Source organism: Neovison vison, chromosome 3, assembly GCF_020171115.1.
Source record: "Neovison vison isolate M4711 chromosome 3, ASM_NN_V1, whole genome shotgun sequence".
In the NCBI taxonomy this organism is placed as follows: Eukaryota; Metazoa; Chordata; class Mammalia; order Carnivora; family Mustelidae; genus Neogale; species Neogale vison.
Genome location: NC_058093.1, coordinates 225,473,928 through 225,501,883, shown reverse-complemented (window position 1 = coordinate 225,501,883; position 27,956 = coordinate 225,473,928). Strand labels below are relative to the sequence as shown.

Here is a 27,956-nt window from a genome sequence, read left to right as displayed (position 1 = left end):
GCAAGCTCCCCGCCGAGCAGAGAGCCCGATGTGGGGCTCAATCCCAGCACCCTGGGATCATGACTGAGCTGAAGGCAGAGGCTTTAACCCACTGAGATACCCAGGCGCCCCAAAACACCAGGTATTTTTATATTAGACTGAAAACTAACATTCCATCGATGTCTGCTTGCTGCAGAGACACAACAGCGGTGTATCTCACTGAAGGATCACAACCACCGGGTGAAGACAGCAAATGCTTCGGGGATTTGCCAGGCACGCGGCTCGTACATAACAGAGCTGGCAAGTTCAGTCTGTGGGCAGCAGCACAGCCTCGCTCTGGGACTGACCCATTCAGTCCAGGCTAACATATTTATCTGTTCTCTTTGATTCCTCGTCCTTGTTTTATAGGAAGTCTCCCTGGGCTCTGGCTTTTGCTTCTTAACGCACGGAAGCCACATGGAACACATCCAAGGAGCTGTGTGAGATCCTTTCTGCAATTTGCTTGATCCTGAGAAAACTACCCAAGGTCTTGTTCAAAGAAGAGATTCTCTGTCAATTTCTGCCAGTCTGATTCCGGAACAATGAGGGCGGGGCCTTGGAATCCTAAAGTTTTTCAGTGCTGTGAGTTCCTGGGATGAGGCAGAGGTGGCTTTTTTTTTTTTTTTTTTTTGGCGTGGAAATAGAGCGCTCTCTGCTGTCCAGGAAGAGGATGACATCAAAGCAGAGGAAGGCGCGCCGGGGGCTGGTCCTTTCTTCCATGGGTACTTTTCTGCCTCTTGTCTTTGTTCTACCCTTGAGGGTCACTATGCGCCTGTATCAGAACTGGGCAGGGGTAAGGAGAATAAAAAGAAGGCAGGGTCCTCCTGCTCTCACGGAGTTTACAATCTAGTTTTACTGACAACAAGAAAATTGTAAGAAACAGGTTCAGAAACCGTGGACTAGGCTCCATCCTACAAGAATTTCCTGGGCATGTGCTGTGCACAGACTCCAGGAGCATAGGATCAGCATTTACAAACTCCACGTGCCCAGGAATAGACATATCGTGGGTTTTGCCACCAGGTGAGGGTCCAGAGATGAACACTTGAGATGGGGAACAGACGGTAGGTGCTAGCATAGCCTGGGGAGCCTGGCTCTTGGGGAGGGGGACAGGGAGGAGTTACTACTCAAATAAAAATAATTTTATCTTAGGGTGCCTGGCCGGCTTAGTCAGTAGAGCATGCAGCTCTTGATCTGGGGTGTCCTGAGTTCGAGCCCCACGTTGGACGTAGAGATTACTTAAAAAAGAAAAAAAACCCCTCATTTTGACATAAAAATTAAGTATTCAAGTTAAACTATTCCAATCTTATAGAAAAAAATAAGCACAAAAGTAAAAATTACCTGAAATCCCACTATTTCAAGGTAACTGCGGATCTCTCTTTGGAGACCATCTTTCCATCTGGCTCACTGTGGTTTATCCCGACATACCTACAGACACCAAGTCACTTCATTATACACGCAGTATCTTTCAGAGACTCCTTTTCTTTTTAATTTTTTAAAAAAAGGTTTTATTTATTGGGGCACCTGGGTGGCTCAGGTCATGATCCCGAAGTCCCGAGGATCCCCAGGATCCAGCCCTGCATGGGGGCTCTCTGCTCAGCAGGGAGTCTGCTTCTCCCTCTGACTCTCTCTCCTCTGATGCTCTCTCCTCTCATGCTCTCTTAAATAAAGAAAAATTAATAATAATAATTAATTTGAGAGAGAGAGAGCAGAAGTGAGAGACTACAAGTAGGGGGAATGGCAGAGTGAGAGAGAGAGAAGGAGGCTCCCCGCTGAGCAAGGAGACCCACACAGGACCAGATCCCAGGACCCTGACATCATGACCTGAGTCAAAGGCAGACACTTAACCGACTGAGCCAGTCAGGAGTCTCCCTCTTCCTTTTGACCCCCTCCCTCCCTCCCTCCCTCCCTCCTTTTCTTTTTTTTTTTTTTTAAATTATTAAAAGCTTTCCTGAAATATTTTCACATATAATATTTTCAGATACTCAACCATTTAAAGTATCAATTTAATGGTTTTAAGATACTTCAACAAAATTGTGCAACTGTCCCTACAATCTACTTCCCACCCCCAGTTCTGTAGAGCTGCAACTGACATGAAACACTACTCATTTAAGGCATACAACATAATGATTTAGTTTATGTACATATTGCAGAATGATCACCACAATAATTTTAGCTAAAATCCATCACCTCACACAGCTACGATTTTTTTTTTTTTTAGTTTTCTTTTCTTTCCTAACTGTACTATTGGTTTGTTTGCTTGTGGACACATTTCCAGCCCAGGTAACTGAGGTTGACAGCTAAGGGCGGGTCCTTCCACATCTTTCTCAAACACTATTATACAGAGAACACCAGAGTTCTTTGCCCTTTGATGGAAAGAGCTTGTATATTTGGGCCTCATCGGATCTACGAAATCAAACCCTCTGAGTGAGGAGACACGAACCTGTGTTTCTAACCCTCAGTCTTAAGGCTTCCAGCTGCTTCTGGTCTTGCTCCGGGGCCAGACAATAGCTGGAGTCAGGAGGAGACCATGGAGGATCTTCGGCACAGGCGAACAGGTGGAAGCGTCCAGGTAGAGAAAAGAACTTGTGCAAAAGCAGGGTTGTGAGGGAGTTCCAGGTGTGCTCTGGAGATGGCTCACAGTGGGGCTGGGAAGGGGGTGGGCCTGAGGTCCTGATGGCCTTGAATGCCAGAATCAGGGCCTATGAGTTAAATGGGATGGGTGGCAGGGACGCTTATGGAACTTTTGCAAAAGGAGAGAACTCAGCCTGCCCAAGGGGAGTGGGGCACTCATGTTAATAACCACGTAATGACAATCGTTCAGTGCTGGGCTTACAGTATGCCAGGCACAGTGCGTGTGTGTTGTTACCTCATCAATCCCCCTAACAACTCACGGGGCAGATGGTACTTTCAGGCCCATTCCAGTGAAGAGGAATCTGAGGCACAGGGCTGCTAAGCAAGTTGCCCAAGGTCACACAGCTTGTAAGTGGTTGAGCCAGGCTCAAACTCAGGCACTCACCGCCAAAGTCTATGCTCCTGACCTGTTTTTTGTTGTTGTTCCTGGGCATCGTAGTCTCTTAATCTACAAAACCAGCTCAAAAGTGACAAGGCTGGGGTGCCTGGGTGGCTCAGTGGGTTAAGCCGCTGCCTTCGGCTCAGGTCATGATCTCAGGGTCCTGGGATCAAGTCCTGCATCGGGCTCTCTGCTCAGCAGGGAGCCTGCTTCCCTCTCTCTCTCTCTGCCTGCCTCTCCATCTACTTGTGATTTCTCTCTGTCAAATAAATAAATAGAATCTTTAAAAAAAAAAAAGTGACAAGGCTGATAGGCGTAATTACCCAGAAGAACCACCATCAAAGTGATAGTAACAAGTATTTAGAGAGCGCCAACTGCCTCAAAAAAAAAAAAAAAAAAAAAAAAAGAAGCATGGAATAGTGCTCAGGGCTTTGATTCTGCCATCAGAGGAATTGGGGTTCAAATCCTAGCTTTGCTATGCACCAGCTGGGCTGCTTATATATCCTCTTACAGCCTCAGTTTTCTCAGCTGTAAAATGGGATAAAAGTTCCTACCTCAGGGTGCCTGGGTGGCTCTGTCCGTTATGCCTCTACCTTCGGCCCAGGTCGTAGTATCAGAGTCCTGGGAACGAGTTCGAGTTCCGCATGGGTTCCCGGCTCAGTGGGGAGCCTGCTTCTTCCTCTCCCTCCACCATTCCTTCCACTTGTGCTCTCTCTGCCGAATAGATAAAATCTTTAAAAAAAGTACCTGAGTACTCAACGTGAGGCTGTTGAGGAGTTAAATGAGAAAACGGATGAACAACGCATATACCAGCCACATAAATGAAAGGGGAGTGGGGCTGGGAGGAAGAATGGTCGGAGTTTGAAATACAGGTGGGCCCTGAGTTGGGACTGAACTGGGGTAGTATCTGAATTCCGAGAGGAACTCTGAGACTGGCTGTTAAGGGCATCCCTCCTGTGCTGTCTCCGATGGCCAACGGGGAAGCCTATGCCTTACCTGAACTCTGCCTTTGCAAATCGCTGCTCGCCCAGGAAAGCATAGCAATAAAGCTCACAGCCACCACGTACTGTATTATCTACCGTCCCCACAGCGCGAGGATTCGGGCTGCGGAGGATTTTTTGAGCGGTCCACAGCGACACCTGCCGGACACCGAGCGAAACTGCTAGCACAAGATAGTTCGCAGTTTGAATGTTGGAGCTTCGTTCCTTTGGAGGATGTGGTTTGACAGTTCTGATAAAAAGTATCATACGAAAATTATTGTGGAACAGGAAATGAGGGTGGTAATTCCCAATATAATCCCAAGGGTTGAGCTGTGTAGAGTCCAGCAAGCTCTCATTCCATTAATAGTAGTTAACAATTATTCAAGAAGGAACTAAAATACCTTTTTCTTTCCATTTATGTGTATTTTTTCAAGTGGCCTCTAAGCTGTTAGGACGTAAATATTTAAGAGTTGTTTTGATCTAAATACCTACTAAACCTGTTAGGTTTTATTGGGGGGACTGTTTGTTGCGCAGGTGGGAGCGCGAGGTACTTTAGAGACAACGGGTGCCTTGGACCAAGTAAGTTTGGGATCTGCATCATGCTTGTTACAGAAAGTTGTCTTAAGCAACCCTACCTCTGTTTTATAGACGAGTCAAGAAAGGGTAGCTTACGTGCCTGAGGCCCCCCAGGGGCGGGGCTGGGGGTGGTGTATGGGGACCGTGACACTCAAACTAGGGTCTGCGTCATTCTCTAGAAGGCAAACGTCTCCTGTTTAGATTTGTCTCCTGACTGGGGGACGCGCAGCCTCTTCTGCTTGCGGAGAAGTAGGGTCACGTTCTTGATGTGTCTTCTTTTTCATATCCCAGGGAGGGCCCCTACTCAGGGGACCCAGGACAGCAGCCTCTGAGAGTAGTGGGAGCAGAAGCGCCCATTAGGCTCTGCCCCTAATCCCCAGGCAATTGCACCTTCAGTCTGGAGTCCCAGGCTTAGCCACCGGGCTGCGGGAGGGTTTAGCAGTTAGATTTCAAACGGAGGCAGCGGAAGAATCCAGGCCCCTCCCTTTGCCCCGCCCTCGGGTTCCCTTTTCTAGGTGAAAACCGCGGACCTCTCTGGGCAGCAGGCAGACTCCTGGCAGGGGATACCAAGTAAGAGACCAGTGAGACCGTGAAGGGACTGCCACTGAGCTCCTCAGAGTTGCTCCTCAGAGCAACTTGCGTCAGAGGAAAAGCACTGGGGGAGAGAGTCAGACTATTGGCTCTCGGGGACTTTGGGCAAGTCATTTAACCCCTTGGAGCCTCTGTTCCCACCTCCCCACTCCCCATTCCCCGCAGATGGAACAGCAGTACCTACTAGGTGGAGTTGTTCTGAGAATTTAAAGCATCATCAACGCTTATACTTCGTGAATGGCTCAGTATGCATGGTCTGTTTGCAGTGAAATTTAGCTGTCTATTCATTTTCAACAAATAATTATTGGCCACCCCCTATGTATATACGAGGCAATATTCTAACCCCTGGGAATACAGCAGTGAACAAGACAAAGGAAAAAGCCCTGCCCTCAGGAGGCTTATACACTGTAGCAGAGGGAAACTGACCCTAAGTAACACACACAACACATAAGTCAATTACAGAGCCTAGGTCAGACAGAAATAGGAGCCGCCACATAATGTAATTTACAATTTCCCAGCAGTACTGTTACAAAAGTAAAAAGAAACTGGGGAGATGAATTCTTTTTAAAAAGATTTTTACTTATTTATTTGACAGAGAGAGAGAGAGAGAGAGATCACAAGTAGGCAGAGAGGCAGGCAGAGAGAGAGGAGGAAGCAGGCTTCCTGATGAGCAGAGAGCCCCACGACGTGGGACTCGATCCCAGGACCCTGAGATCACGACCTGAACCGAAGACAGCGGCTTAACCCACTGAGCCACTGTTTTAAAAATGTTCGCTCTCTCAATACACCCAAAACAGGGTTCCACCCAGAGGCATTAGCCACATTTTAAGTACTCAGTAGCCACATACTGCGGACCGTGTTAGAAGGTGGAAGGAAGGGGCACCTGGGTGCCTCAGTCAGTTAACAATGGACTCTCGAGTCTCAGTTTTGGCTCAGATCATGAGCTCTGGGTCGTCAGATAGAGCTCCACGCGTGGCTCTGCGCTCAGTGGGAAGTTGGCTTCAGTTTCTCTCCCTCTGCACCCTCATCTCTAAAATAAATCAATCTATTAAAAAAAAAAAAAAAGCAAGAAGGGGAGTAGAACAATAAAGGCATAATCCAGGGAAGGCAGGACTGGAGCCCCCGGTAAGGGGGTTGGCAGACAACAGACAGGGAAAGCAGTTACCGCAGTGAAGCAGCGCCCCTTGGTCCGTGCTGGCCTGGCCCGCACAGTCATGACCAGAGTTCTGCAGAGCCCTGAGGTGCACCCCCTCACCACCACCCTGCTTACTCCCGGAAATGGCGGCACTCCTCCTTCTGGGCACTGAGGGCCACCCTAGGGGACAAATTTCAGGAATTCTGTCAAGGATCTGACTGGAACAGGGAAGAGGGGTGTGTGTGTATGTGGGTGGGTGGGAGGCGTTCTTGCACAGGGCTGGGATTAGGGGCAAGGCGAATGAGGGTTACAGCCTTTCCTTATTTTAAAATTCTGCTATTTTATGAAATCCTGCCGTTTGCAATGGGTGTGCATGGATGGAACTAGTATTATTATGCTAAGCAGAGTCAGTAAGAGAAAGACAATTGTCGTATGATCTCACTCATATCTGGAATCTGAAAAACAAGACAGGAGGATCATGGGAGAGGGAGGGAAAAACGAAACAAGAGGACAAGAGAGGGAGACAAACCGTAAGAGACTCTTAATCTCAGAAAACAGACTGAGGGTTGCTGGGGAGTGGAGGGGAGAGATGGGGTGGCTGGGTGATGGACACTGGGGAGGGTATGTGCTATGCTGAGTGCTGTGAATTGTGTCAGACTGATGATTCACAGACCTGTACCCCTGAAACAATTATTACATTTTATGTTAATGAAAAGTCAATTGCTCCTAAAATTGCTGGGACTGTATGCATATATCAAATTATCACATTGTACACTTCAAATATATTGCAATTTTGTCTGTCAGTTATACCTCAATAAAGCCAAAGCTATGTAAAAAAAAAATTGCATTTTAGGGGCACTTGGCTGGCTCAGTTGATGGAGCATGGAACTCTCGGTCTTAGGGGAGTATTGTAGTATTTTGTCCATCAGAGACTTTTTTCAGATTTTATTTATTTATTTGACAGAGATCACAAGCAGGCAGGCAGAGAAAGGAAGGGAAGCAGGCTCCCTGCTGAGCACAGTGCCAGATGCGGGGCTCCATCCCAGGACCCTGGGATCATGACCTGAGCCGAAGGCAGAGGCTTTATCCCACTGAGCCACCCAGGCGCCCCCATCAGAGACTTTTTAAAAAAAAGATTGATTTATTTATTTGCCAGAGAGAGGAAGGGAGGGCACAAGCAGGGAGAGAAGCGGCTTCCCGCTGAGCAAGGAGCTGGATAAGCAACTCGATCCCAGGACCCGGGAACCGACCGGAGCAGAAGGCAGATGCTCAACCGACTGGGCCACCCAGGCGTCCCTATCAGATATTTTTGCCTGAATTTTAAAATCATATTCTACTGACTTTTGTATCATAAAATCCACCCTGTGAAGTGCTCAACTCATCGGTTTTTAGTTATTCTCAAGAGTTGGGAGACATCACCTAGTCAATTCCAGAATGTGTTCATCATCCCGACAGAAATCCTGATACCCGTGAAGCAGTCCCTCCCCCTCCCCAACAATGTCCCACCCCACCTCCAACCAGTCATTGACTTTGTATAGATTTGCCGCTTCTGGACATTTCCTAGAAATGGAATCATAGGTGGCCTTTTGCAACCGGCTTCTTTCACTGCACACAATACTTTCAAGGACCACGTATGCTTTAGCGAGTATTTACCTTTCCTTCCTTTTTATGGCCAAATAATATACCGTACCATACCATACCACACCATGGATGCACTGTATCTTACTCACACCAATTGTCCATTGGTAGATATTTATGTTTTCTCCCCAGTTTGGTTATTGTGAGTAATGCCGCTATGAACATTCACATGCAGGCTCTTGTGTGGGTATGTTTTTAATTCTTTTTTGAGGTTTGCATTATTTTGGTTTTTACTATACTGTATAAAAATACAATTTTTCTCAATTACTGAGCGCTTTTTTTTTTTTTTAAAGATTTTATTTGACAGAGAGAGAGATCACAAGTAGGCAGACAAGAGAGGGGGAAGCAGGCTTCCCAGTGGGCAGAGAGCCCAGTGTGGGGCTCGATCCCAGGATTGTGGGATCATGACCTGAGCTGAAGGCAGAGGCCCAGGTGCTCCATTAATTACTGAGTTTTCTAATGCCCCCTTAAAATTTACACATGAGTCAAGTGCCTGCCCGGCTTTGCCTTGTTCCCACCTTCCAAGTTTGGTCCCTTGCTAGCTCTGAGGCTTTGGGCAAGTTGTTTCACCTCTCAGAGCCTTTGGTTTTCTGGTCTGTAAAATGGGGATAACCCCTGTACCTACTCACAGCTCTCAGGGGGATACAATGAGGCAATGTCATATTTTATAGATGAGCATAGACTTAGGTCAACATGTCTTTCTTATGGGGAGGCCTGGAGGTGAATCCCACACCCAAAATGGATGTGACCTAGCCCTGACCTTGAGGAGAGATGGCCCATCTGCCTAGAACCCTTTCTGGCTTTAGTTCCCAAGGGAAACCTGCTCTTTTCGCTGTCCTGTCTCAGCCTGAGCCCCCTACAAAGTCCTCAGGGACAGGACCCAAAGCTGTTCACCTAAAGGTCTCTGTGGCCCCCCAGCTCCTTCCATTCTGGCTGCCCTCTCCCCCACCTCCTGCCTCCCCCACCCTCCTCTGCCCACTCCCGTTGAAGGCCTCGGCTCCCCCGTCCCTCTGCACTGCCATGAGGCCCGCACTTTGCAGGGCTGAAGTCCAAAGTTCAGTCCCTTCGCTAAGCACACGGATAAATATGAACCTTGGAGAATTTCCCCAGCTCCAATGTAAACAGAGCGGGCAGGGGCCCTGATTCACTGGCCGCTGGGGCCAGGGTTGGGGGTTGGGGGTGCCCACAGGGCTTGGTTTGTGGGGTTTGGGGGGGCAGTAGGTGAAAGGAGCCTGGTTTGTGCCTGCCTGCTGGTCGGCCAGCAAGGAGACGGCCCACTCAGTGGGGAAGGCCGCCGGTTTGGTGGCCCTAGGCCTTGTGGCCCCAGCGGTGGCGGAGCCATGGTTTCTAAACTGAGCCAGCTGCAGACGGAGCTCCTGGTGGCCTTGCTCGAGTCCGGCCTGAGCAAGGAGGCCCTGATCCAGGCGTTGGGTGAGCCGGGGCCCTGCCTGCTGGCTGGAGATGGCTCCCTGGACAAGGGGGAATCCTGCGGCGGCAGTCGGGGGGAACTGGCTGAGCTGCCCAATGGGCTGGGGGAAGCGAGGGGCTCCGAGGACGAGACGGACGACGATGGGGAAGACTTCACGCCGCCCATCCTCAAAGAGCTGGAGAACCTCAGCCCTGAGGAAGCAGCCCACCAGAAAGCCGTGGTGGAGACCTTGCTGCAGTAAGGACCCCTCCCCTGTCCCAGCATCCAAGGAACCCAGGCAGGACCCCCACCCCAGCTCCTAACTAGCCTTTCTTGAGTCCAGAGTTCCCCAACCTGCAGGTTTTAGCCTGGCTGTTGGGGACGGGGCCCATGAGAGCTCCGGGGAATCCCTGCTCCCAGCCCAGAGCCTCTCAGCCCCCCAGCCTGGCCCTCTGCAAAGTCCCAAGGCCCCACGAGCCAAGGCTTTCAACCCAGGGCTGGGGCAGTAAGGGCATTCCCCAGGGGAGCATTGAGATCGGGGAAAAGCAGGCATGTCTAGAATTTATGTGCCTGGAGAACTGGAGGGTGGGAGGGAATTGTTAGCCACCATGGCCCTTTCAACTCCCCAAACCCTAACCTCCCCACTAAGCACTCAAGATTGCAGGCTCTGGGGCCAGGAAGCATGGTTAGTGAGAAGGAGGGCCGAGGCTGGAGTTTTAGGGGCTCCTTCTGCCACCCAGGGACCCAAGCATTAAGCCAGGAAAGCCCAGATCTTACCTGAGGGAGTTGGAGCCTCGGGGCAGGACCTGTTCCTCTTTCCTACACAGCCTCAGGCCCCCCCAACCTCACTGGCACACACCATGAGAGGTCTCCCCATTGTGCACCCCCATCCACTGGCTGGCTCCCCAACTCCCCTCCCGGAGAACTGGGTGGGTCTGAGCCCGCTGCCTCCCCTCTCCTCAGCGAAGCTGACCTGGTTACTAATTACCCACGAGCTTTATTATTTCTTTTGTTTTATAAATTTATAAATGGTAAAAGGCTCTGATAAGGCCTGTGATCATTAACTTGTAAAGATGGTGACCTGGGGAGGCCTGGGCCAACCAACCAACCTCTTACCCAGCAGAAGTGGGAGGGGTAGGGGTCTAGGGGCTGCAGGGACCGCCCTCCCCAAAGGCTCCTAAGCTGGAATTCTAACAGTCCGACCCTGTTGTGCTGGGGTTTCACATGCAAATGGTCTGAGAATGTCAAGATGAATGCTGGAAAGAAGCTGGGGATAACTGCCTCACAGATGAGGAAACTGAGGCCCAGAGAGGGGAGGTACCTTGACTATGGCCACCCAGCTGGGACTCCACAGCCACTCTGTTTGGTCTCTCAATTGCCGTGACTGGGCAGTGGGAGGAAAAGCCCCAAAGAGGCTCTCTACGGGACCATCTCTTTTCTGTCCAAGGTCCTGATCCCAGCTTGGGGTGGGGGGAGGCCTCAGGGTCTGCCCGGACTTGTGAGGGCCTGGGCAGGGGGCAGGGGAGCAGCCAGGGCCCCCTGACTTGGCAGGAAGAAGAGGGCAAAGGGCCCTACTGGGCTGCAGGGGAGGGGCAGAGAGTCAGTTCTTGCCAGACCCAGAGCCAGGGCGACAAGGACAGGGTGGGGCTGCGCCAGACCTGCTCTGGGCCCCAGATGGGACTGGGGGCTTTCCAGTGGGAGTGGGGGCAGGGGGTACCAAGGCCTTTCTTACCTGGCTGGGTGGGGCCTCTGGATCATCAGCCCCTTTGGTGGAATGGTGGGTTGGGGGTGAGGCTTCATCCACAGCACCTGATGGGGGAGCAGAGGTCAAAGTGCTCCCTGGGGACCAGCAGAGACCTGGAAGCTGAGGGAGAGCAAGGAGCCACGGAGGGAGAGAGAGAGAGGGGCATGGGGGGAGATGGAGAGGCCTGGAGAAGCCCAGGGGAGCAGGAAAGCCCGGAGGGCAGAGGGGCTCTCTCCCAGCTGGGAGAAGGGGCAGGGGAGAGAGTGAGGCACCCCAAGCTGCAGTAAGGCTAGAGTGCTTCCCGCCTGCCCCGATTGGGTTTTCTTTAATGCTAACAGCATGCTATTTACTTTCCATTTAAATTTGAGATGTTGCTATAAATTATCAACCAGCTCCTTGTTCCTGCGGAGTTTATAACTAACTACCTGGGTTACTTATTGTTCAGGTAACAAAAGGGATCTGAAAACGCCCCGAGGGGAAAAAAAACGGGGCTCTACCCTCCGGGCACAGGAGGGAGTTGGGGGTGGGCACCCCTGATGAAGTCCTGGACAGCCCTGGGTTGGGGAGCTTAAGGCTGGAAAGGATGGTGCAGGGGCAGGGTTTCCCGTGGACGCCATTTCTTTGGAGAAGACAGTGGGAAGAGGCTGGGTGGGTCCTGGGGGCCTCCCCACTGGGGTGCTTCATGCCTGAGGTCACAGCGGGAACCGAGCTCTTCCCTCAGACTTCCACTCTTTGTTCAGTGTGTGACCTTGGGCAAGTCTCTTCTCCTGCCTTAGTTTCCCTAGCTGGCCAATGACGAAAACTCAAATTCCCTGCCCTGATTCCCTGATCTCTTCTTGCAGGCCCTCTGCCCCTTACTCACTTTCCTCTAGTTACATGGAATTTGCTGATTCCCACCGCAGGGCCTTTGTGTGTGCTACTCCTTCTGCCTGGGCACTTCTTTCTAGATCTTCCCATGACCGATTCCCTCTCCTCCTTTTGCTCCCTCCCTCACGACCGGCGTGTAAATGTAGTTCCCACTACACTTCCCTCTTCCACTATCTTCTGTTACTTTCTCTTGTCCCTTAACGGTACTTAAGATGATCTGTTTTCACCTGTTTTCTGTCTCCTGCCATGACATCAGTTTTTCAAAGGAAAGGCCAGTGTGTCCTTGTTCACCACTCTTACCCCTGATATCCAGCCCAGTGGCTAAAACACAGCATGAATTCATTCATCAGTGGCTAGGATTCCCTGAAGCCCTAGGGACATCTGCTCTTATGGCCGAGGGAGCATCCTGTACCCAGGGCTCCTTCCTTGGTGTCCTCCTGGGTCCTCCCTGCCCCTGAGCAGCTCAAACCTCAACCTGAGGGACTCTGATCCTCTCCAACAGGGAGCATCAGGGCTTTGAGACCCAGGAAGACAGTGGGCAAGGTGGGACAGTCTTAACATCCGTGACTGAGGCCAACCTCCCTGGGTTCAAATTCCAACTCAGCCCCACCCTAATTTCAGCACCTGATTTCACATCTTTGAGCCCTTGTTTCATCTGCAAGGCAGAGACGGTATAACACCCACAGGGTTAAATAGCATGTAAGTGCGGTAAACTGTTGCTATGAGCAATAGTCCCATTTGGCAGATAAGCAAACTAAGGCTTAGAGAGGCAAAGTGACTTGCCCAAGGTAATTTACAAAGTGGTAAGGCGGGGACTTGGACCCGGATCCTCCTAGTCCCCCACTCTGCAGCGTCCTTGAGTCTGCCTGCCATCCTTGATAGGTTTATTTCCCTTTTTATCCTCCGGAGTCATTCTCCCTGTTAACCTCACATCCACTCCCTTCCACGCGGTGCTCTAGAGATCATGAGACTGCTTACAAATGCGCTAAACTTGTTTTCTCCTCCTGGCAACCTATGAAATTTTTTTTAGCCCCGTATCATAGTTGGGGAAACTGAGGCATGCAGAGGTGAAGCAATTTGCCAAGGTCCTAACTGCATGGATAGTGAGTAGCAGAGCTCCAATTCAACCTGAGAGGGGAAGCTTCTCTGTACCACCCCCCTCCAAGCACTGAGAACTCCACTGTCCCTCCAGACGTGTGGCCCTTCTGGCTGGTCTCCGAGCTCCATAGCCTTGGACCCTCTGAAACCCCAGGGGCCAGCAAGCCAAAGGCCCAGAGTCTTGAAACTCTGCCTGACCCCTCCCAGAACCCGTCGGAGGTGGGAGGAGGAGATGTGGGCCGATCTTTACCTCTTCTCGGCCCTCTTCCCTCTGCGGCAGGGCTGGGGGGTCCCATGGCCACATCATCCATGATGATAATGGTGGTGACAAATTGTTGTATTTACTGAGCACTTACTATGTCCCAGGCCCTGCTCTATGTGGTTCACTCCTATCTGAAACTCAGTCGGTCCTCCCATGGGCACCGTGAGTGTGCGGGGCACACATGCAGGACATGCTAGGGCGCCATGCTGGGATGGGAAGCCAGGTTGGCTAGACTCTTAGACCCATTAGAGGGAAAGCAGGAGCTACCTGGAGACGTGGCCTGTTAGTTCTGGGTTGGGGAAACTGTCCTGGAAAGTCAGGTGTCTGGAGACTGAGGGTGACTGACTGAGTGAGTGTGTGTGGTGGGAAGTGGGTGGGAGGAAGGGACAGAGAGAACAGCAGAGATAGACACATAGACAGGAGAGGCGGAGAGGGAGAGAGCCAGGCAGAGAAAAAGTAGAACAGAGAGAGAGAGAGAGAGAGAGAGAGACACACACACACACACACACACACACACACACACACGGTGTCAAACGGACAGTGATGAGACAGTAAGTCTTCAGTTTGAGCCACGGAGGCCAGGCTGAGCGGGAGACTGAGCTCTTTCTCTCTCTAGGGGGAAGGGGGAGGGGAGGGAGGGAGGATTGCTCAGGAGGGTGATGCCTGTGGCTAGGGGGAGGAGGGAGGCCATCGGCAGTCCGTCTGGCTCCAGAGTCAGATAAACATGTTTGCCTGGAAGCAAAGGCTGGACTTTGTACTGCCCTTCCCTCCAGGCTCTGACTGGCACCCGGGGAGCAGGGGAGGGGTGGAGAAAGAGGATCCCAGGAGCCCCTGAATACAGAGAGGAGGAAGAGCTCAGGGAGAGCTGGGGGGTGGGGGTGGATCTGGGCAAAGCCAAAGATTCTGGAGTCCCTGCTAGGTCGGCTTTCTGAGGCTCAGTTTTCCCATCTATGAAACAGGTGCACAAGTAGTCCCTACCTCCCAGGGTTATGGTAAGATTTACACGACCAGCCCTTAGCACAATGCCTGGTTCATGGGAAATACTCAAGAAACAAGGGTTCTCACACCTATCGTTTCTACACAACTGGGATTTTGCGGTACCGATCGCTGACCAATTCAGATCTGACCCTCCCTGTCTCCCTTTCCGACCCACGTGTATGGGAACTGCTGATAAAAAAGAGGGAGTCACAGGGCAGGGCTGCTGAAAGCCTCTGGGCTCTCCCACCTGAGAAGGGCAGTGTCAAGGAGGCCAGGCTGGCGGCTTGGGACTGAGCAGAGAGGAAAGGCAGTACGGGGTGGGCTTCAGAGTGCTGGGGGTTTGTTTGCTTTCTGTTTTTTTTGCAGTTGAGTTTTAAGAATGTTCTATATGCATGTGTCGCCTATTGTCTAACATCATATTACATTATTTGAAAAGCACAGAAAAGCAGCAGAGGACGCTGTCCCTCTGCCCTTGTCCCCAGCACCCTCAAACACACACAATATATGTATTTTTTGCAGGGAGGCTCTGAATACCAATCCATAACTCCTTCATCAGGAACTACTCCCCCGGCCCCCTACCATGCTGTAGGGAAACTGGCCAGGGCACAGTCTAGGTTTTAGTATAGATTATCAGAAGGTGGGGTTTTTTTGTTGTTGTTGTTTGTTTTGTTTTGAAAGATTTTGTTTATTTATTTGACAGAGAGAGAGATCACAAGTAGGCAGAGAGGCAGGCCGAGAGAGGAAGAAGCAGGCTCCCTGCTGAGCAGAGAGCCTGAGGTCGGCTGATCCCAGGATCCTGGGATTATGACTTGAGCTGAAGGCAGAGGCTCACCCTCCTGAGCCACCCAGGGGTCCTTCAGAAGGTGTTTTGACTTTCTGTGATTTTTACCTGATAGGCTGACTTAGAACGGAATCCCTTCAGGAGGGAGGGGACTCTGCTGGACTGGCTCTGTGACCTTGGGCAAAAGATAGAACGCAAGCACTGTTAGCCTCAGTGGCCCTAACTATAAAGTGAGAGAATCATGTTTCTCTCCTTGTTTTCAGACCCATTTTTTCCCCAGGAGGTCTCCTTCAACCATCCATACATCCATCCCCCTAATAACCTACCCCTCTACCCTCTGGTTCATTCATTCCCCGGTATCCCATTTACCCGACCTGCACCCACACACCCTTCATTCACTTCTGCATTCACCACAGGCATACGTTATGCCAGGTCTAGTTGCGGGGCTGAGAATCGGACGGCTCCTGCCCTCACAGTGTGTACAGCTCTCTCACAGTGGATAAGACATAACCACAGATAACATTTCTAGGTAGGATGGGGGGAGGATCTTTAAAGGAGGCATAAAAGTGAGGGCCTTCTCTCTCTGGCTCGTACAGCTTCCGGCATGAGTCTGTTTGTATCTCCACCTCTGTCCCTATGACCCGGCATGAGTGCCCTTACCTTGCTGTCCTGGAGTCTGGGTGTAGGTCTGGGGCTCCGCACCTGCTTCGGTCCACAATCCCCACTCTTAGGGCTGACAGAACCCCCAGCCCTGCCTGCACCCCTGCACCCCCATACTGAGCAGGCTCTGTCCTTGTCCTCCTCCTAGGGAGGATCCGTGGCGCGTGGCCAAGATGGTCAAGTCCTACCTGCAGCAGCACAACATCCCACAGAGGGAGGTGGTTGACACCACCGGCCTCAACCAGTCACACCTGTCCCAGCACCTGAACAAGGGCACCCCCATGAAGACGCAGAAGCGAGCCGCCTTGTACACCTGGTACGTCCGCAAGCAGCGAGAGGTGGCCCAGCGTAAGTAATGAGCACAGCCCTGTCCTCCCTGGCAGGGCCCGGGACTCTTTGCCGCTTGGGGGTGGGGGCCGGAAGCTTCTCCCCTGTGTTACCGGGACTGGGCAGCTGAGAAGTCAGCAGGATTCAATGGGCACATATGACTTGTTCTGCACAAGGCGCTCTGGGGGAGGGGGTAGGCTGGTCCCGGGCATCTGAGGATGGATGAATTGAGTCCCTGTCTTCTAGGAGCTCTGTGTAGAATAGATCGTTACGATGCAACGAGACATGTTTTACAATACGATAAAAACAACAGTAACAGCAAGGGTTTATGGAGCGATCACCATACGCCAGGCCCAGGGGGCATAGTACTACATAAAGATTTTCAAGATATTAAGCTGACAGAGGACCAGAGAAAAATCTGTTCTTCCACAGGGAGGTGAGGGCATCAGGAAGGACCACACCAGAAGGAGAACTTTCAGACTAAGTCTTGAAGTCTGAGTGGGATGTTGGCCCATGGAGACACAGGGAAAGGTGTTTTGGGCAGAAGGAGTGGCCCGAGTAAAGGCTCAGAGACAAGGTGTATGCTCGGGAAGATCAGCCACTCTGTTGTTCAGGGAATGCTGCATTTCCTTACTCAGACATCACACCCCACAAAATCCCAGGTGCACTCATACTTTTGAGCCTATGTGTAAAAAACTTTTTTTTTTTTTTAAAGAATTTACTTATTTATTTGTCAGAGAGAGCGAGCGAGCGAGCAAGCGCACAAGCAAGGGGAGAGGCAGGGGCAGAGAGCCAGATGTGGGACTTGATCCCAAGACTCTGGGATCATGACCTGAGCTGAAGGCAGACGCTTAACCAACTGAGCCACCCAGGTGTCCCTAAAAAAATTTTTTTTAAAAATTTCTTTTATTAATTACCCACGTTTTTAAAAAAGGGTACTACATATTAGTTTTAAAAAATAGGGGAAAATAAAGAGTTTACAATTAAAATTAGGTGTCCTCCTAATGGACATTCCTGGTCTCATGCATCCTTCCAGAGATATTTTATGCATATACTACACAATATATAATGTATAATAATATATAATACACACATACATACATATATTTTTTTTCTTTTTTTCCCCCTGTGCTCTTTGAAGAGCTGCTGGCTATTGTTATTTGGAGGCACTGTTATTTGTTTAACTGGCTCCCTACCAAAGACTTTTAGACTTTTAGGGTTTTTCCAATGTGCTGCTATAACCAACTGCTTCATAGACGACGTGCTCACACAAGACTCTGTCTGTAAAGTAATTCCTAAGAGTGGGATTCTGGGTCAGGGAGTATGTATTTGAAAATCTTTGATAGATATTCCCATAGCTCCTTATGAAGACCTGGTGACAATTTGCATGTATGGTAATTAAAAAAATCAACTATTTGCTCCTATGCTTCCTAAACATTTATTAAAATGTTAAAGTCCTCAAATTCACATATTGATTTGTTCACTCATTTAATATTCACTTATTTATTTACTTATTTATCTATTTTTTACAAGGTGAAAAGTTGTTTTTTCAAGCTGGAAAGTTTATTAAAGTGAAAAGTACACTCTCAAGATAGGAAAGCAGGTGAGCTCGAGAGAGAGAGAGAGCGGGGCGCCTGAGTGGCTCAGTGGGTTAAAGCCTCTGCCTTCGGCTCAGGTCATGATCCCAGGGTCTTGGGACCCGAGCCCCTGCACCAGGCTCTCTGCTCGGCAGGGAGCCTGCTTCCTCCTCTCCCTCTGCCTGCTTCTCTGCCTACTTGTGATCTCTGCCTGTCAAATAAATAAATAAAATCTTAAAAGAGAGAAAGAGAGCAAGCTATACTTCATTTAATATTTATTTATTTATTTGTTTATCCTTTAAAAATTTTTTTAAAAAAGATTTTATTTATTTATTTGACAGACAGAGATCACAAGTAGGCAGAGAGGCAGGCAGAGAGAGAGGAGGAAGCTCCCTGCTGATCCCAGGACTCTGGGATCATGACCTGAGGCGAAGGCAGAGGCTTTAACCCACTGAGCCACCCAGGTGCCCTTTATTTATCCTTTTTAAAAAATTTTATTTTTAAGTCCTCTCCATACCCAATATGGGGCTCGAACTCACAATCCTGAGATCAAGAGTCGCACATTCCACTGACTGAGCCAGCCAGGCGTCCCACCTCAGTTTATATCTATTGAGTATCTACTATTTACCATTTTTGTTGAACAAAAAAACCCACAACTTTTTAAAGCTGTGATGATCATTTATATAACTTATTTTTTAAAACGATGATATTGGTAGGGGTACCTGGGTGGTTCAGGCGGTTAAGCATCTGACTCTTGACTTTGGCTCAGGTCATGATCTAGAGGTCACGAGATTGAGTCCCTTGTCAGGCTCCGCACTGGGCGTGGGACCTACTTAACAACCTTCTTTCTCCCTCTGCCCAACCCTCCCCAAACTATATTGGTTTTATCAAGGGGCTGATTAAAACATTAAGTTAATTGGGGTGCCAGGGTGGATCAGTCAGTTAAGTGTCCGTCTCATGTTTTCAGCTCAGGTCCTGATCTCAGGGTCCTGGGATCAAGCCCCAGTGAGAAGTCTGCTTGGGATTTCCCTGTGCCCCTCCCCCTGCTTGCACACGCTCTCTCCCTCTCTCTCTAAAATAAATAAATGAATAAAATCTTAAACTGAAAATACCAAAAAGTTATGTTAATTAGGTTAAGTAACATTAGGTTACTTTACATTAGGTTATTGAACATTTACTGAGCAACCACTATGGTAAAATTTTAATATATCCTTACAAAAATGATCACTGATTACTTATTCATGCAGAAATAGCAACACATACCAATGCCCTAGGACCCAGTGTTCCTGCCACCTGTACCCAACAGGGACATCCTTTGGGTCTCAGGTGGCTGGAATTGTATATGACGTACTTTGAAGGCACTATCACTAAGTGTTTTTAGAAAACTAGCATGGCTTTAATTTACCCTTCTTAGCAGGTAAAACTTTAACATAACAAACTCTTTTTTTTTAAAAAAGATTTTATTTATTTATTTGATAGAGACACAGCGAGAGAGGGAGCACAGGCAGGGGGAGTGGGAGAGGGAGAAGCAGGCTTCCCACCAAGTAGGGAGCCTGATGCAGGGCTCAGACTCAGGACCCCGAGATCATGACCTGAGCCGAAGGCAGACAGATGCTTAACTACTGAGCCATCCAGGCCCCCACACATAACAAACTCTTAATTTAGGACAAGTGTAGACCTTCTGGGCAGGCAGCACAGAGGACTCTAGTTTACCCCAGACCCAGTTTTCCCTATTATTAACACGAGTAGGGGACATTTGGGACGATTAACAAACCAGCACTGTCACACTATCGTTAAGTCCATACTTACTTTATTGTTCAGAGTGCCTCAGCTGTCCTCTAATGTCCTTCTCATCCAGGGTCCCATCCACTCGGATAGTGAAGGCACAGCGTCTGCCCTCCCTGACTCACTCTCCCTGCTTCCCCTCCCCCAAAGATGGCTTTGCATTTATCCATTCTAGTCTCTCGGTTCCTTGCTCAGGGAGAATCTAAGCATTTCCATTAAGGTGGAACCAGCTGATGAGGGCTGGCTGGGTCTCCCCTTTCCTGGCTAACACTTGCATGTTAAGTGTGATTTCCAGATCTGAGGAGTTTAAAATAGCTCTGAATCTACTCAGTCTACTGTGCAAGGGTTGATTAGCGATGTCTGCCTGGGGCACGGGTTGAGACAGGTGGCACACGTGCTGTTTGTTATCACTGGATTGGATTTCTATGTTCTAGCTGTAAGCTCTGTTGGCTCAAGATCTTGGGAATGAGAAAGAATCAGAAGCGTGGTTGGAGGAATTGAGGTGGCCAGGTGGGAGTGGCCAGCACCCTGCTTACAGCTGTGTGTGTGCCTACAGAGTTCACCCACGCAGGGCAAGGTGGGCTGATTGAAGAGCCCACAGGTGATGAGCTGCCAACCAAGAAGGGGCGGAGGAACCGTTTCAAGTGGGGTCCAGCCTCCCAGCAGATCCTGTTCCAGGCCTATGAGAGGCAGAAGAACCCCAGCAAGGAGGAGAGAGAGGCATTGGTGGAGGAGTGCAACAGGTAGGATGTCTGGTGGGTCGGCAGGGCTGGCTCGGTTTGGGCTGGGGCAGGGCAGGGGAGAGGTTGGGGGAGGGTGGCTCTGGGTTCTGAGGCTTCCCAGTCTTTGAGCGCTCTTGCTGTTGGCCCAGGAGCACTCAGATCCCGCTCAGTGTCTGGAACCTAGCTCCATTCCTAGCACCCACTCCCCACCCATCCTAGCAGTCCTTGAGGGGCTGCTATTCCATTCACCCTCATTATGACCCTATGGCTATTTTGCTCACTTATGAATGGAGATACTAAGAGAGGTTAAGACCCTTGCTCAGGGTCACACAGCAGCACTGAGATTAGAACCCAGATCTGCCAGCTCTCAATACTAAGGGAGAAGCCTACATTTTGGGACTCTCTCCCCTACCTCCAGCCCCAGGAGAGGACAGTTCCTCTGAGCCTAGCCTGGAGGCTCATGAGTGGCCATTTCTGCAGGGCGGAGTGCATCCAGAGGGGGGTGTCCCCGTCGCAGGCCCAGGGACTGGGCTCCAACCTCGTCACGGAAGTGCGCGTCTACAACTGGTTTGCCAATCGGCGCAAGGAAGAAGCTTTCCGTCACAAGCTGGCCATGGACACATACAGTGGGCCGCCCCCAGGGCCAGGCCCGGGCCCCACACTGCCTGCCCACAGTTCCCCGGGCTTGCCCCCACCTGCCCTCTCCCCCAGTAAGGTCCACGGTGAGTGCTTTGTGTGCGGGGGCATGAAATAGTGGGTAGAGGGGACAGATGGCAGGCTGGTGAGCTAGGGAGCACCACGCCAGCGGCAATAACCACCCAAACCCCTTCGCACTTCACCTTGGTTCCTTATCACCCCCCTCTACTCGTTACCCTCCATCCTCTATCTGGTCCCCTCCTATCCACCCCAGTGACCACGCCATGCCATTCAATCTGGTCGAACTTGACTCGGGTCACTTTCATTCAGGTCATTCATTTAAGATCAACTCAACTCAATTCCTTTCAGTTCAGTTAAATTCGATTCAATTCCGTTCTATTTAACTCACTCCAATCCAACTGAGTTCCCTTCCATTCCACTCCGTCCAGCTAAATATAATCCAGGGAAATTAAGTTAATTTTGTACAGCTCAGTTCAGTTCAATCCAATTTGATTTGATCTGGTTTGGTTCAACTCCAACATGCTCAATCTACTTCAATTCATTTTGGGTTCAGTTCAACCAGATTCCAGTTCATTGAACTAATTCCGGTTCCTTCTATTAAACTCTGTTCACCGCAGTTTCAGTTCATCAATTTCCGTTCATTTTGACCCAAATGTCTTTCATTGCACACCTCCTGCCTATCACGCATAGCTCCGGCCCACGGGGGCCATAGAGCTAGTGAGATGCAGGTCTTGCCTTCGGGAAGTTGGAAGCAGCCAGCCCAGGACCTGGCAGGGGGAGGTTCAAGTGAGGTTTGTTGGCCGCACACAGAAAGATGGGGGGAGTCAGCTAATTAGGGCAGTTTGGAGCGATGAAGGCCACGGAGGGCAGGGAGGTGGGGTGCTGATGCTGGCCGCGGCTCCCGTTCCAGGTGTGCGCTATGGACAGCCAGCAACCAGCGAGGGGGCGGAAGTGCCCTCCAGCAGCGGTGGTCCCTTGGTGACAGTGTCTGCTTCCCTGCACCAAGTGTCCCCCACGGGCCTGGAGCCCAGCCACAGCCTGCTGAGCACCGATGCCAAACTGGTGAGTGTCCCCACACCCCACGGGGAGGAAGACCCGTCCAGACCCATCTTCCACCTTCCCTTGGCTGGGAGATTCTGGAGTGGTCCCCAGGGAGACAGTGTGGGACCTCACCCAGGCTCAGCTTGGTTTCCCCTCTAAGGTCTCAGCAACTGGGGGTCCCCTGCCCCCTGTCAGCACCCTGACAGCTCTGCACAGCTTGGAGCAGACCTCCCCAGGCCTCAACCAACAGCCCCAGAATCTCATCATGGCGTCACTTCCTGGGGTCATGGCCATTGGGCCTGGTGAGCCTGCCTCCCTGGCCCCCACGTTCACCAACACAGGTGCCTCCACCCTGGTTATTGGTAAGTTGGTGGGCATGGGGGGGCATCCGGGTGGGAGGGCTCACAGGGACCCCACAGGATCCAGAAGCCGGAGGAGCCACTGGGACTCATTCATTCATTCATAGACTTACTGAGTACATGTGCTGTGCCAGGCACAGTGTCACCTCAGTGACACACAAGGGAGCCAAACAGACCAAAATCTCAATGACTCCGGGTGGGGAGGCACACAGCACACACAGTACAACATTATATAGTGTCTCGGAAGGCAAAACGTCTTTGGGAAAACCGGGCATGGAAAAGGAGATCAAAATCTTGTAGGTTTTTGGGTGTTTTTTGTTTGTTTAGTTTTCTTAAGCCCAGAAAGACTTTCTTTGGAAGAACCATTATACAGAGGCTGAATATATTTGACAGATAGGGAGCTACCAGGAGAGGGGGACAGAGTTAAGCTGCAGGGCCTATGCACTGCTGTGGAACCCCAGGTCTCCGGGGAACCTAACTGGACACACCCCCTGCCCATAAGATGAATTAGAGGCTCAGAGGTGGGGAGTGGCTTGCTAAGACCATGTAAGTTAGCGCCAGGTCCTAGTGAAGCTGTCTCCTGGTCGCCTTTCCCCTTCCTCCCCCACCCCACTGGCTCTGGAGGGAGGGACAGTGTCCGGGGGTGAGTGCTGGGCCAGTGGAGGCAGTGGAGGCAGTGAAGGCCATGGAGGCAGTAGGCGGCCAGGCTAACTCCTGTTCCTCCCGCTGCAGGCCTGGCCTCCACTCAGGCACAGAGTGTACCAGTCATCAACAGCATGGGCAGCAGTCTCACCACCCTGCAGCCTGTCCAGTTCTCCCAGCCGCTGCACCCTTCCTACCAGCAGCCACTCATGCCCCCCATGCAGAGCCACGTGGCCCAGAGCCCCTTCATGGCCACTATGGCCCAGCTGCAGAGCCCCCACGGTAAGCACCCCGAGACCCACGCTGGGGGAAGTGGTGGGAGAGGCCGGGTGTCTATGAGCAGATGAGGCGACAGGGCGGCTTAGCAGCTTGTGTGTGTGTGTGTGTGTGTGTGTGTGTGTATGTTGGGGGCACATGCTTTTGTGTGTTTTGGTAACGAGGCGGTCTGCAGGGGTTCAGATGCGTGTCTGGGGGCCTGAATATGTCAGGGTGTGAATGAGCATTGGTCGTGTGTGCACATGAGTTTCTGTGAGTGGGTGTGCATATGGGTGTCCATCGGTGTTTGTGGATGCACACGCATGTGTAGGAGGAAGGTCTGAGTCCTCTCTCTGAAACGCGCAGGGCCACATGTATCTCAGAACTCAGCACTTCTCCGACTTTAGAAAGGAGACATGGAGTGTCCACCATACATACCACCACACTCCCGGGAGGCCTTGGGGTAATGTCCTGTCTTCTAAGCCCTGTGACTTCTGCAGAAGGGAGAAAGCCACGAGCGGGTTAACAAAGACTTAACAGAACCTCCCATTGGGTTCCGGTCAGAGTTTGCCACCAGATGAGCTCAACTGATGGCTTTACAAAAACCTGTTGGTTTTCAGAACTTTCTGGAATTTGGAACTAGGGCTAAAGACCTGTGGGCCTGTGTCTCTGTGTGGGTTTGGTTGAGGGCACATACTTGTGTGTGTATGGTTTCATCTGAGTCAATGTGAGAATATGTAGTTCAAGTGCTTTTCTGCTGGTGTCTGTGTGCATAGTCATGGGGCTAGGCTGTAGGCAGAACTCTGGGTTACATTTTGGAGAGGTGTCCTGGAGGTGGAGTGATGCTGCCCCCTGCTCTGCTGACCCCCTAAGCGGGCTGCCAGCCTTCCCCACCACGGCCTGTACTTAGTACAGCTGCACTGTGCCTCCCATTGCCCTTCACACTTGTCGTCCCTGGGTGGTGGGTGTGGGTTGAGGGTTCTGGGCCTCCCCAGCCTTCCACCAAGCCAGTCTCTGCAGGGTCTTGTAGTTGGGGAAAGGATCTAGCCCCTCAGTTTTGGAAATCTGTCCTGAGTCCTTAACCACTGCTCCATTTACTGGCCCCATGCCCCATTTCCCCCAGAGCTCCCAGCTTTGAGGCCCCCTTCAGAGGGGTCTAGCGTGGCCCAGGGTGCCACATATTTATCCTCCTCTCTCTCCTCCCTCCTGGCCAGCACTCTACAGCCACAAGCCTGAGGTGGCCCAGTACACCCACACAGGCCTGCTTCCGCAGACCATGCTCATCACCGACACCACCAACCTAAGCGCCCTGGCCAGCCTCACGCCCACCAAGCAGGTAAGACTCAGGCCCTCCTGGCCCCTTGCTCAGGCCCCTCCCAGAGGGCACCTCTGCGGGGCTCAGGAGGCTGCTGTGTTTCCCCAGGTCTTTGCCTCGGACACCGAGGCCTCCACTGAGTCCGGGCTGCATACGCCAGCGTCTCAGACCACCACCATCCACATCCCCAGCCAGGACCCCGCTGGCATCCAGCACCTGCAGCCAGCCCACCGGCTCAGTGCCAGCCCCACCGGTGAGCAGCCTTTCCCTGCTCCCTCAGCTGGGGAGGAAGGTGTGTGCAGCAAAGGGGAGGACACCCTGTGCTCCCCCGAAGTGAGCCAAGAGGGGTATGAAACCACAGGAAAATGGGCGTATCTTACGTGACTATCACACTGACTCAGTTGAGGAAAGAGATTAAGTAATCGCAAGAGACAGTAGAGGGTACTAAGGAGCAGAACGCTGGGCGTGCCGTGGACCAGAAGCGGCTCATGGGCATGCTGGTTGGGCTCAGGGCTTGGCACTGTTTGAGTATGTTGCCCACTTTTTAAAAATTAGCTTTCACAAAGAAATCATGGTTTCTGGTTTTTCTTGGAAAATTGGGAGACTCGTGTTTCCACGTAGCAACGATAGAGTGTGGGCTCTCCAGGTCGTCACATCCCCCTTGACCCATTCACTTCCATCCCTGATGCCTGACGTCTGCAATAATGAACAGTGGGCACTTGGGAGTCAGGCTGCTGGGCTCTGGGGCCATGGGTCATCACTTGCTAAGTGTGTGACTGTGGGCGGCCGCTCCTCCTCTGGGGGCCTCAGGTTCCCCCATCCAGCCCTCGTGGCTGCACTGACAGGTACTCGGGGCTCCATGGGCCAGGCTCCATGCTTTATCCACCAGGCACGAGTCGTCACCCCATTTTACAAACGAGAAGCAGACGCTCAGGAGGTGAAGGACTTGGCCTTGCCTCTGACACTGCCTAGGTGGCAGGGTCAGGATTTGCATCTGGGTCCAAAATCAAAGCCCATTCTCTTAGCCACCAGATTCAGTCAGGGTTCTGGTGAGACACAGAACCAAGAGGAATACAGCTGGGCCCTGAACCACCCAGGGTTTGAATGGCACGGGTCCACTTATACGCCATTTTTTTTCAATATAGCACAGGATGATAAATGTCCTTTCTCTTCCTTACAATGTGGATAACTTTTTCTTTTCTCTAGTTTACTTTGTTGTAAGAATACAGTATATAATATCTAGAGGGTACAAGATATGTGCTGATGGTTCAGGTTATTGGTACAGCTCTGGGTCAACAGTAGGCTGTCAGTAATTCAGTTTTTGGGGAGTCAAAAGTTAGTTACATATCTATGACTGCAGGTGGTCAGTGGCCCTAGCTCCCCCTACACTATTTGAGGATCAATGACATAGGTACATGTATATTTAAGGAACTGGTTCACATGCCTGTGGGCCTGGCAGTCGGAAAGCTGTAGGGCAGGCCAGCAGGCTGGCAAGAGAGACAGGAGTCCATGCTGCAGTCTTGAGGCAGGATTCCTTTTTCTCTAGGAAACCTCAGCTTTGGCTCCTAAAGCTTTCAACTGATTACAGGAGACCCACTCATGTCATCAAGAGAAATCTCCATCACTTCCACGCAATGGATTATAGGTGTTAGCCACAGTTACAAAACATCACCACTGCAACACTTCAATGTTTGGCTCGGTGACTGTACCGTAGCCTAGCAACTAACCACACCATCTCACCAGGGCTTTTCAAATGTTTCCACTAAAATGTCCTGAGGTGGCCACTCCCTGGGGGGCCCCAGAGCCTGGCTGGGGGTTGATGAGAGCCAAGCACAGAGGTTTGGTTTTGGGGTCTGGTTATCTGTGGCAGTTCAGGAAGTGGTGAGGCCCTGTGTCCTCTGTGCCAAGTGCTCCTTGGGATGGGGAATGGGTGGGCGAGGTGGGTTCAGGAAGGGCTTGGCCGGCAGCCAGCTGTCTCACTTGCCCCTGCAGTGTCCTCCAGCAGCCTGGTGCTGTACCAGAGCTCCGACTCCAACAATGGCCACAGCCACCTGCTGCCATCCAACCACAGTGTCATCGAGACCTTCATTTCCACGCAGATGGCTTCGTCCTCCCAGTAACCATGGCGACCGCCTCCCAGGGGCTGGGCCCTGCCTGGAGCCTGCGTGGCCTGCTTGGGGGGTGAGGGGGACATCTACACCTGTGAAACTTTCACTGCCACAGGACAGCAGTCTGCCCTAGAAAACTGTGCCTTGGTCCCTACTCTGCTCTGTCAGCGTCAGAAGGGGTTCCAGGGTTCGCTAACCCCAGGTGGGCTAATTCCGTCCACAAGAGGGGACTGTGGAGAGCTGGGAAGCAGAGCAAGACACGGAGGGACTGTACCTGATGCTCAGGGTCAAATCTGTCACTTGGAACAGAAAGGGGCAGCCTTTGGACTCTGGTACCCCCAGCCTGTACCTGCAGAGAGCCCTGGAACTCCCAAGGGTACCACACTTCTCAGGACACGAGGCTGTGCAGCTGTGACTCACTGAGCTCCGAGAAGCTCAGAGTCCCTATGGCCCCACCCTGTCTTCTGTGTCCCAATCAGTCCCCTCACCCTGCTCCCCTTCCAGCTGTAGGCTCACATGCCCATTTGTACCAACCCCATCCCCCAATTGCGTGAGCTTTCCCCAAGTGGCTACTCTGATGTCCACCACCGGAAGAGCTCAAGCTAGCAGTGAAAGCATGCACAGCTCTCCAGCTTCTCTTGTCCTGGACCATCCCTCTCCCTGGCCTCCAAGATAGCCAGTTTTCTTGGCTGTTCTTTCCCTTGGGTATCACACCTTCTAATGCCAGCCTGGCATCTTGCCTCTATGGGAAAGTCCCCCTCAGGGTTAGGAAGTCATCCCTGCCCCATGGGAGCCTTGCGATTGCGCCTGGTGCTGTCAGGATTCTGGTCTGTGGGGCCCTGCAGCACCTCCCTGGTTTGGGGGAGAAGCCGCTAAGCTCGGAGGGCACCAACGCCTGAGCACGTGGCAGAGCTGAGGTGCCCAGAGGAAGGAGGGGAAGGTCTAGGCAGTTCACAGCCACACCCAGGAGCCTGAGGTCCCGAGTGCCACCAGGAGAGGCAAGGCAGTTGTGTAAACCCAGGGCCTCATGACCCCCTCCCCCTGGGGCTGCCACACCTCACCTGGCCTTGCAGACAGCTCCCACCCTGGGACTGAGGACAGGGCCAGGGAACAACCAGTGCCCCCTGCAGCTTGCAGCTAGCTAAGGGCGAACCTGTACATTTATTTAACTTTTAGTAAAGGAAATGAGGAACGGAGTAGAGGAAATGAGTACCGGGAACTTCTTGCTTGTCCACACATTGCCCAGATGGGGTTGGGCGGGCAGAGGGAGGTGAAGGTGGGCCAGGGGCCTGAGGGCAGATGGGTCAGTGCACACACCCTCATGTCCCACCTCTGTCTCGCTCTGCGGAAGCTTGAAGGCAAGGCCAGGAAGCCAGAATTTCACCTTAATCCTGGGCTGCTCCTCTTCCCTGTGGAACTCTC

General features: G+C 51.6%; 1 protein-coding gene and 1 long non-coding RNA gene across 14 annotated transcripts; one reads left to right on the top strand and one right to left on the bottom strand.

The window, feature by feature from the left end:
• Positions 1-53: 53 nt before the first annotated feature.
• Positions 54-11,424, bottom strand: LOC122903344. Of its 9 annotated transcripts, XR_006383952.1 has the most exons (6): positions 11,089-11,424; positions 4,025-4,258; positions 3,583-3,742; positions 2,459-2,717; positions 1,357-1,443; positions 54-801 (listed from the first exon to the last, which is right to left on the bottom strand). It is a non-coding gene; the product is annotated as an uncharacterized LOC122903344 (long non-coding RNA). The 9 variants fall into 9 exon arrangements; XR_006383951.1 differs by lacking the exon at positions 4,025-4,258; XR_006383950.1 differs by lacking the exons at positions 4,025-4,258; positions 11,089-11,424 and adding an exon at positions 10,134-10,280.
• On the top strand, positions 8,312-27,735 carry HNF1A (HNF1 homeobox A). Of its 5 annotated transcripts, XM_044244123.1 has the most exons (10): positions 8,312-9,614; positions 15,895-16,094; positions 19,992-20,178; positions 20,638-20,879; positions 21,725-21,876; positions 22,016-22,217; positions 22,947-23,138; positions 24,326-24,447; positions 24,535-24,679; positions 26,419-27,735. In XM_044244123.1, exons 1-10 carry the CDS (start codon positions 9,289-9,291, stop codon positions 26,544-26,546), a joined length of 1,896 nt encoding a protein of 631 aa, XP_044100058.1. In that variant the 5' UTR covers positions 8,312-9,288; the 3' UTR covers positions 26,547-27,735. The 5 variants fall into 5 exon arrangements, with proteins under 5 accessions (XP_044100058.1, XP_044100056.1, XP_044100057.1 ...); XM_044244121.1 differs by having other exon boundaries at positions 24,326-24,679; XM_044244122.1 differs by lacking the exon at positions 26,419-27,735 and having other exon boundaries at positions 24,535-24,995.
• Positions 27,736-27,956: the final 221 nt, after the last annotated feature.

Bases quoted from the DNA above. Each gene is read 5' to 3' on its own strand.
- HNF1A (XM_044244121.1), top strand. From the start codon at position 9,289: ATGGTTTCTAAACTGAGCCAGCTGCAGACGGAGCTCCTGGTGGCCTTG. The intron at 20,179-20,637 runs GTAGGATGTCTG...CCATTTCTGCAG, and splicing joins TTGGTGGAGGAGTGCAACAG to GGCGGAGTGCATCCAGAGGG. The intron at 21,877-22,015 runs GTGAGTGTCCCC...TTCCCCTCTAAG, and splicing joins TGAGCACCGATGCCAAACTG to GTCTCAGCAACTGGGGGTCC.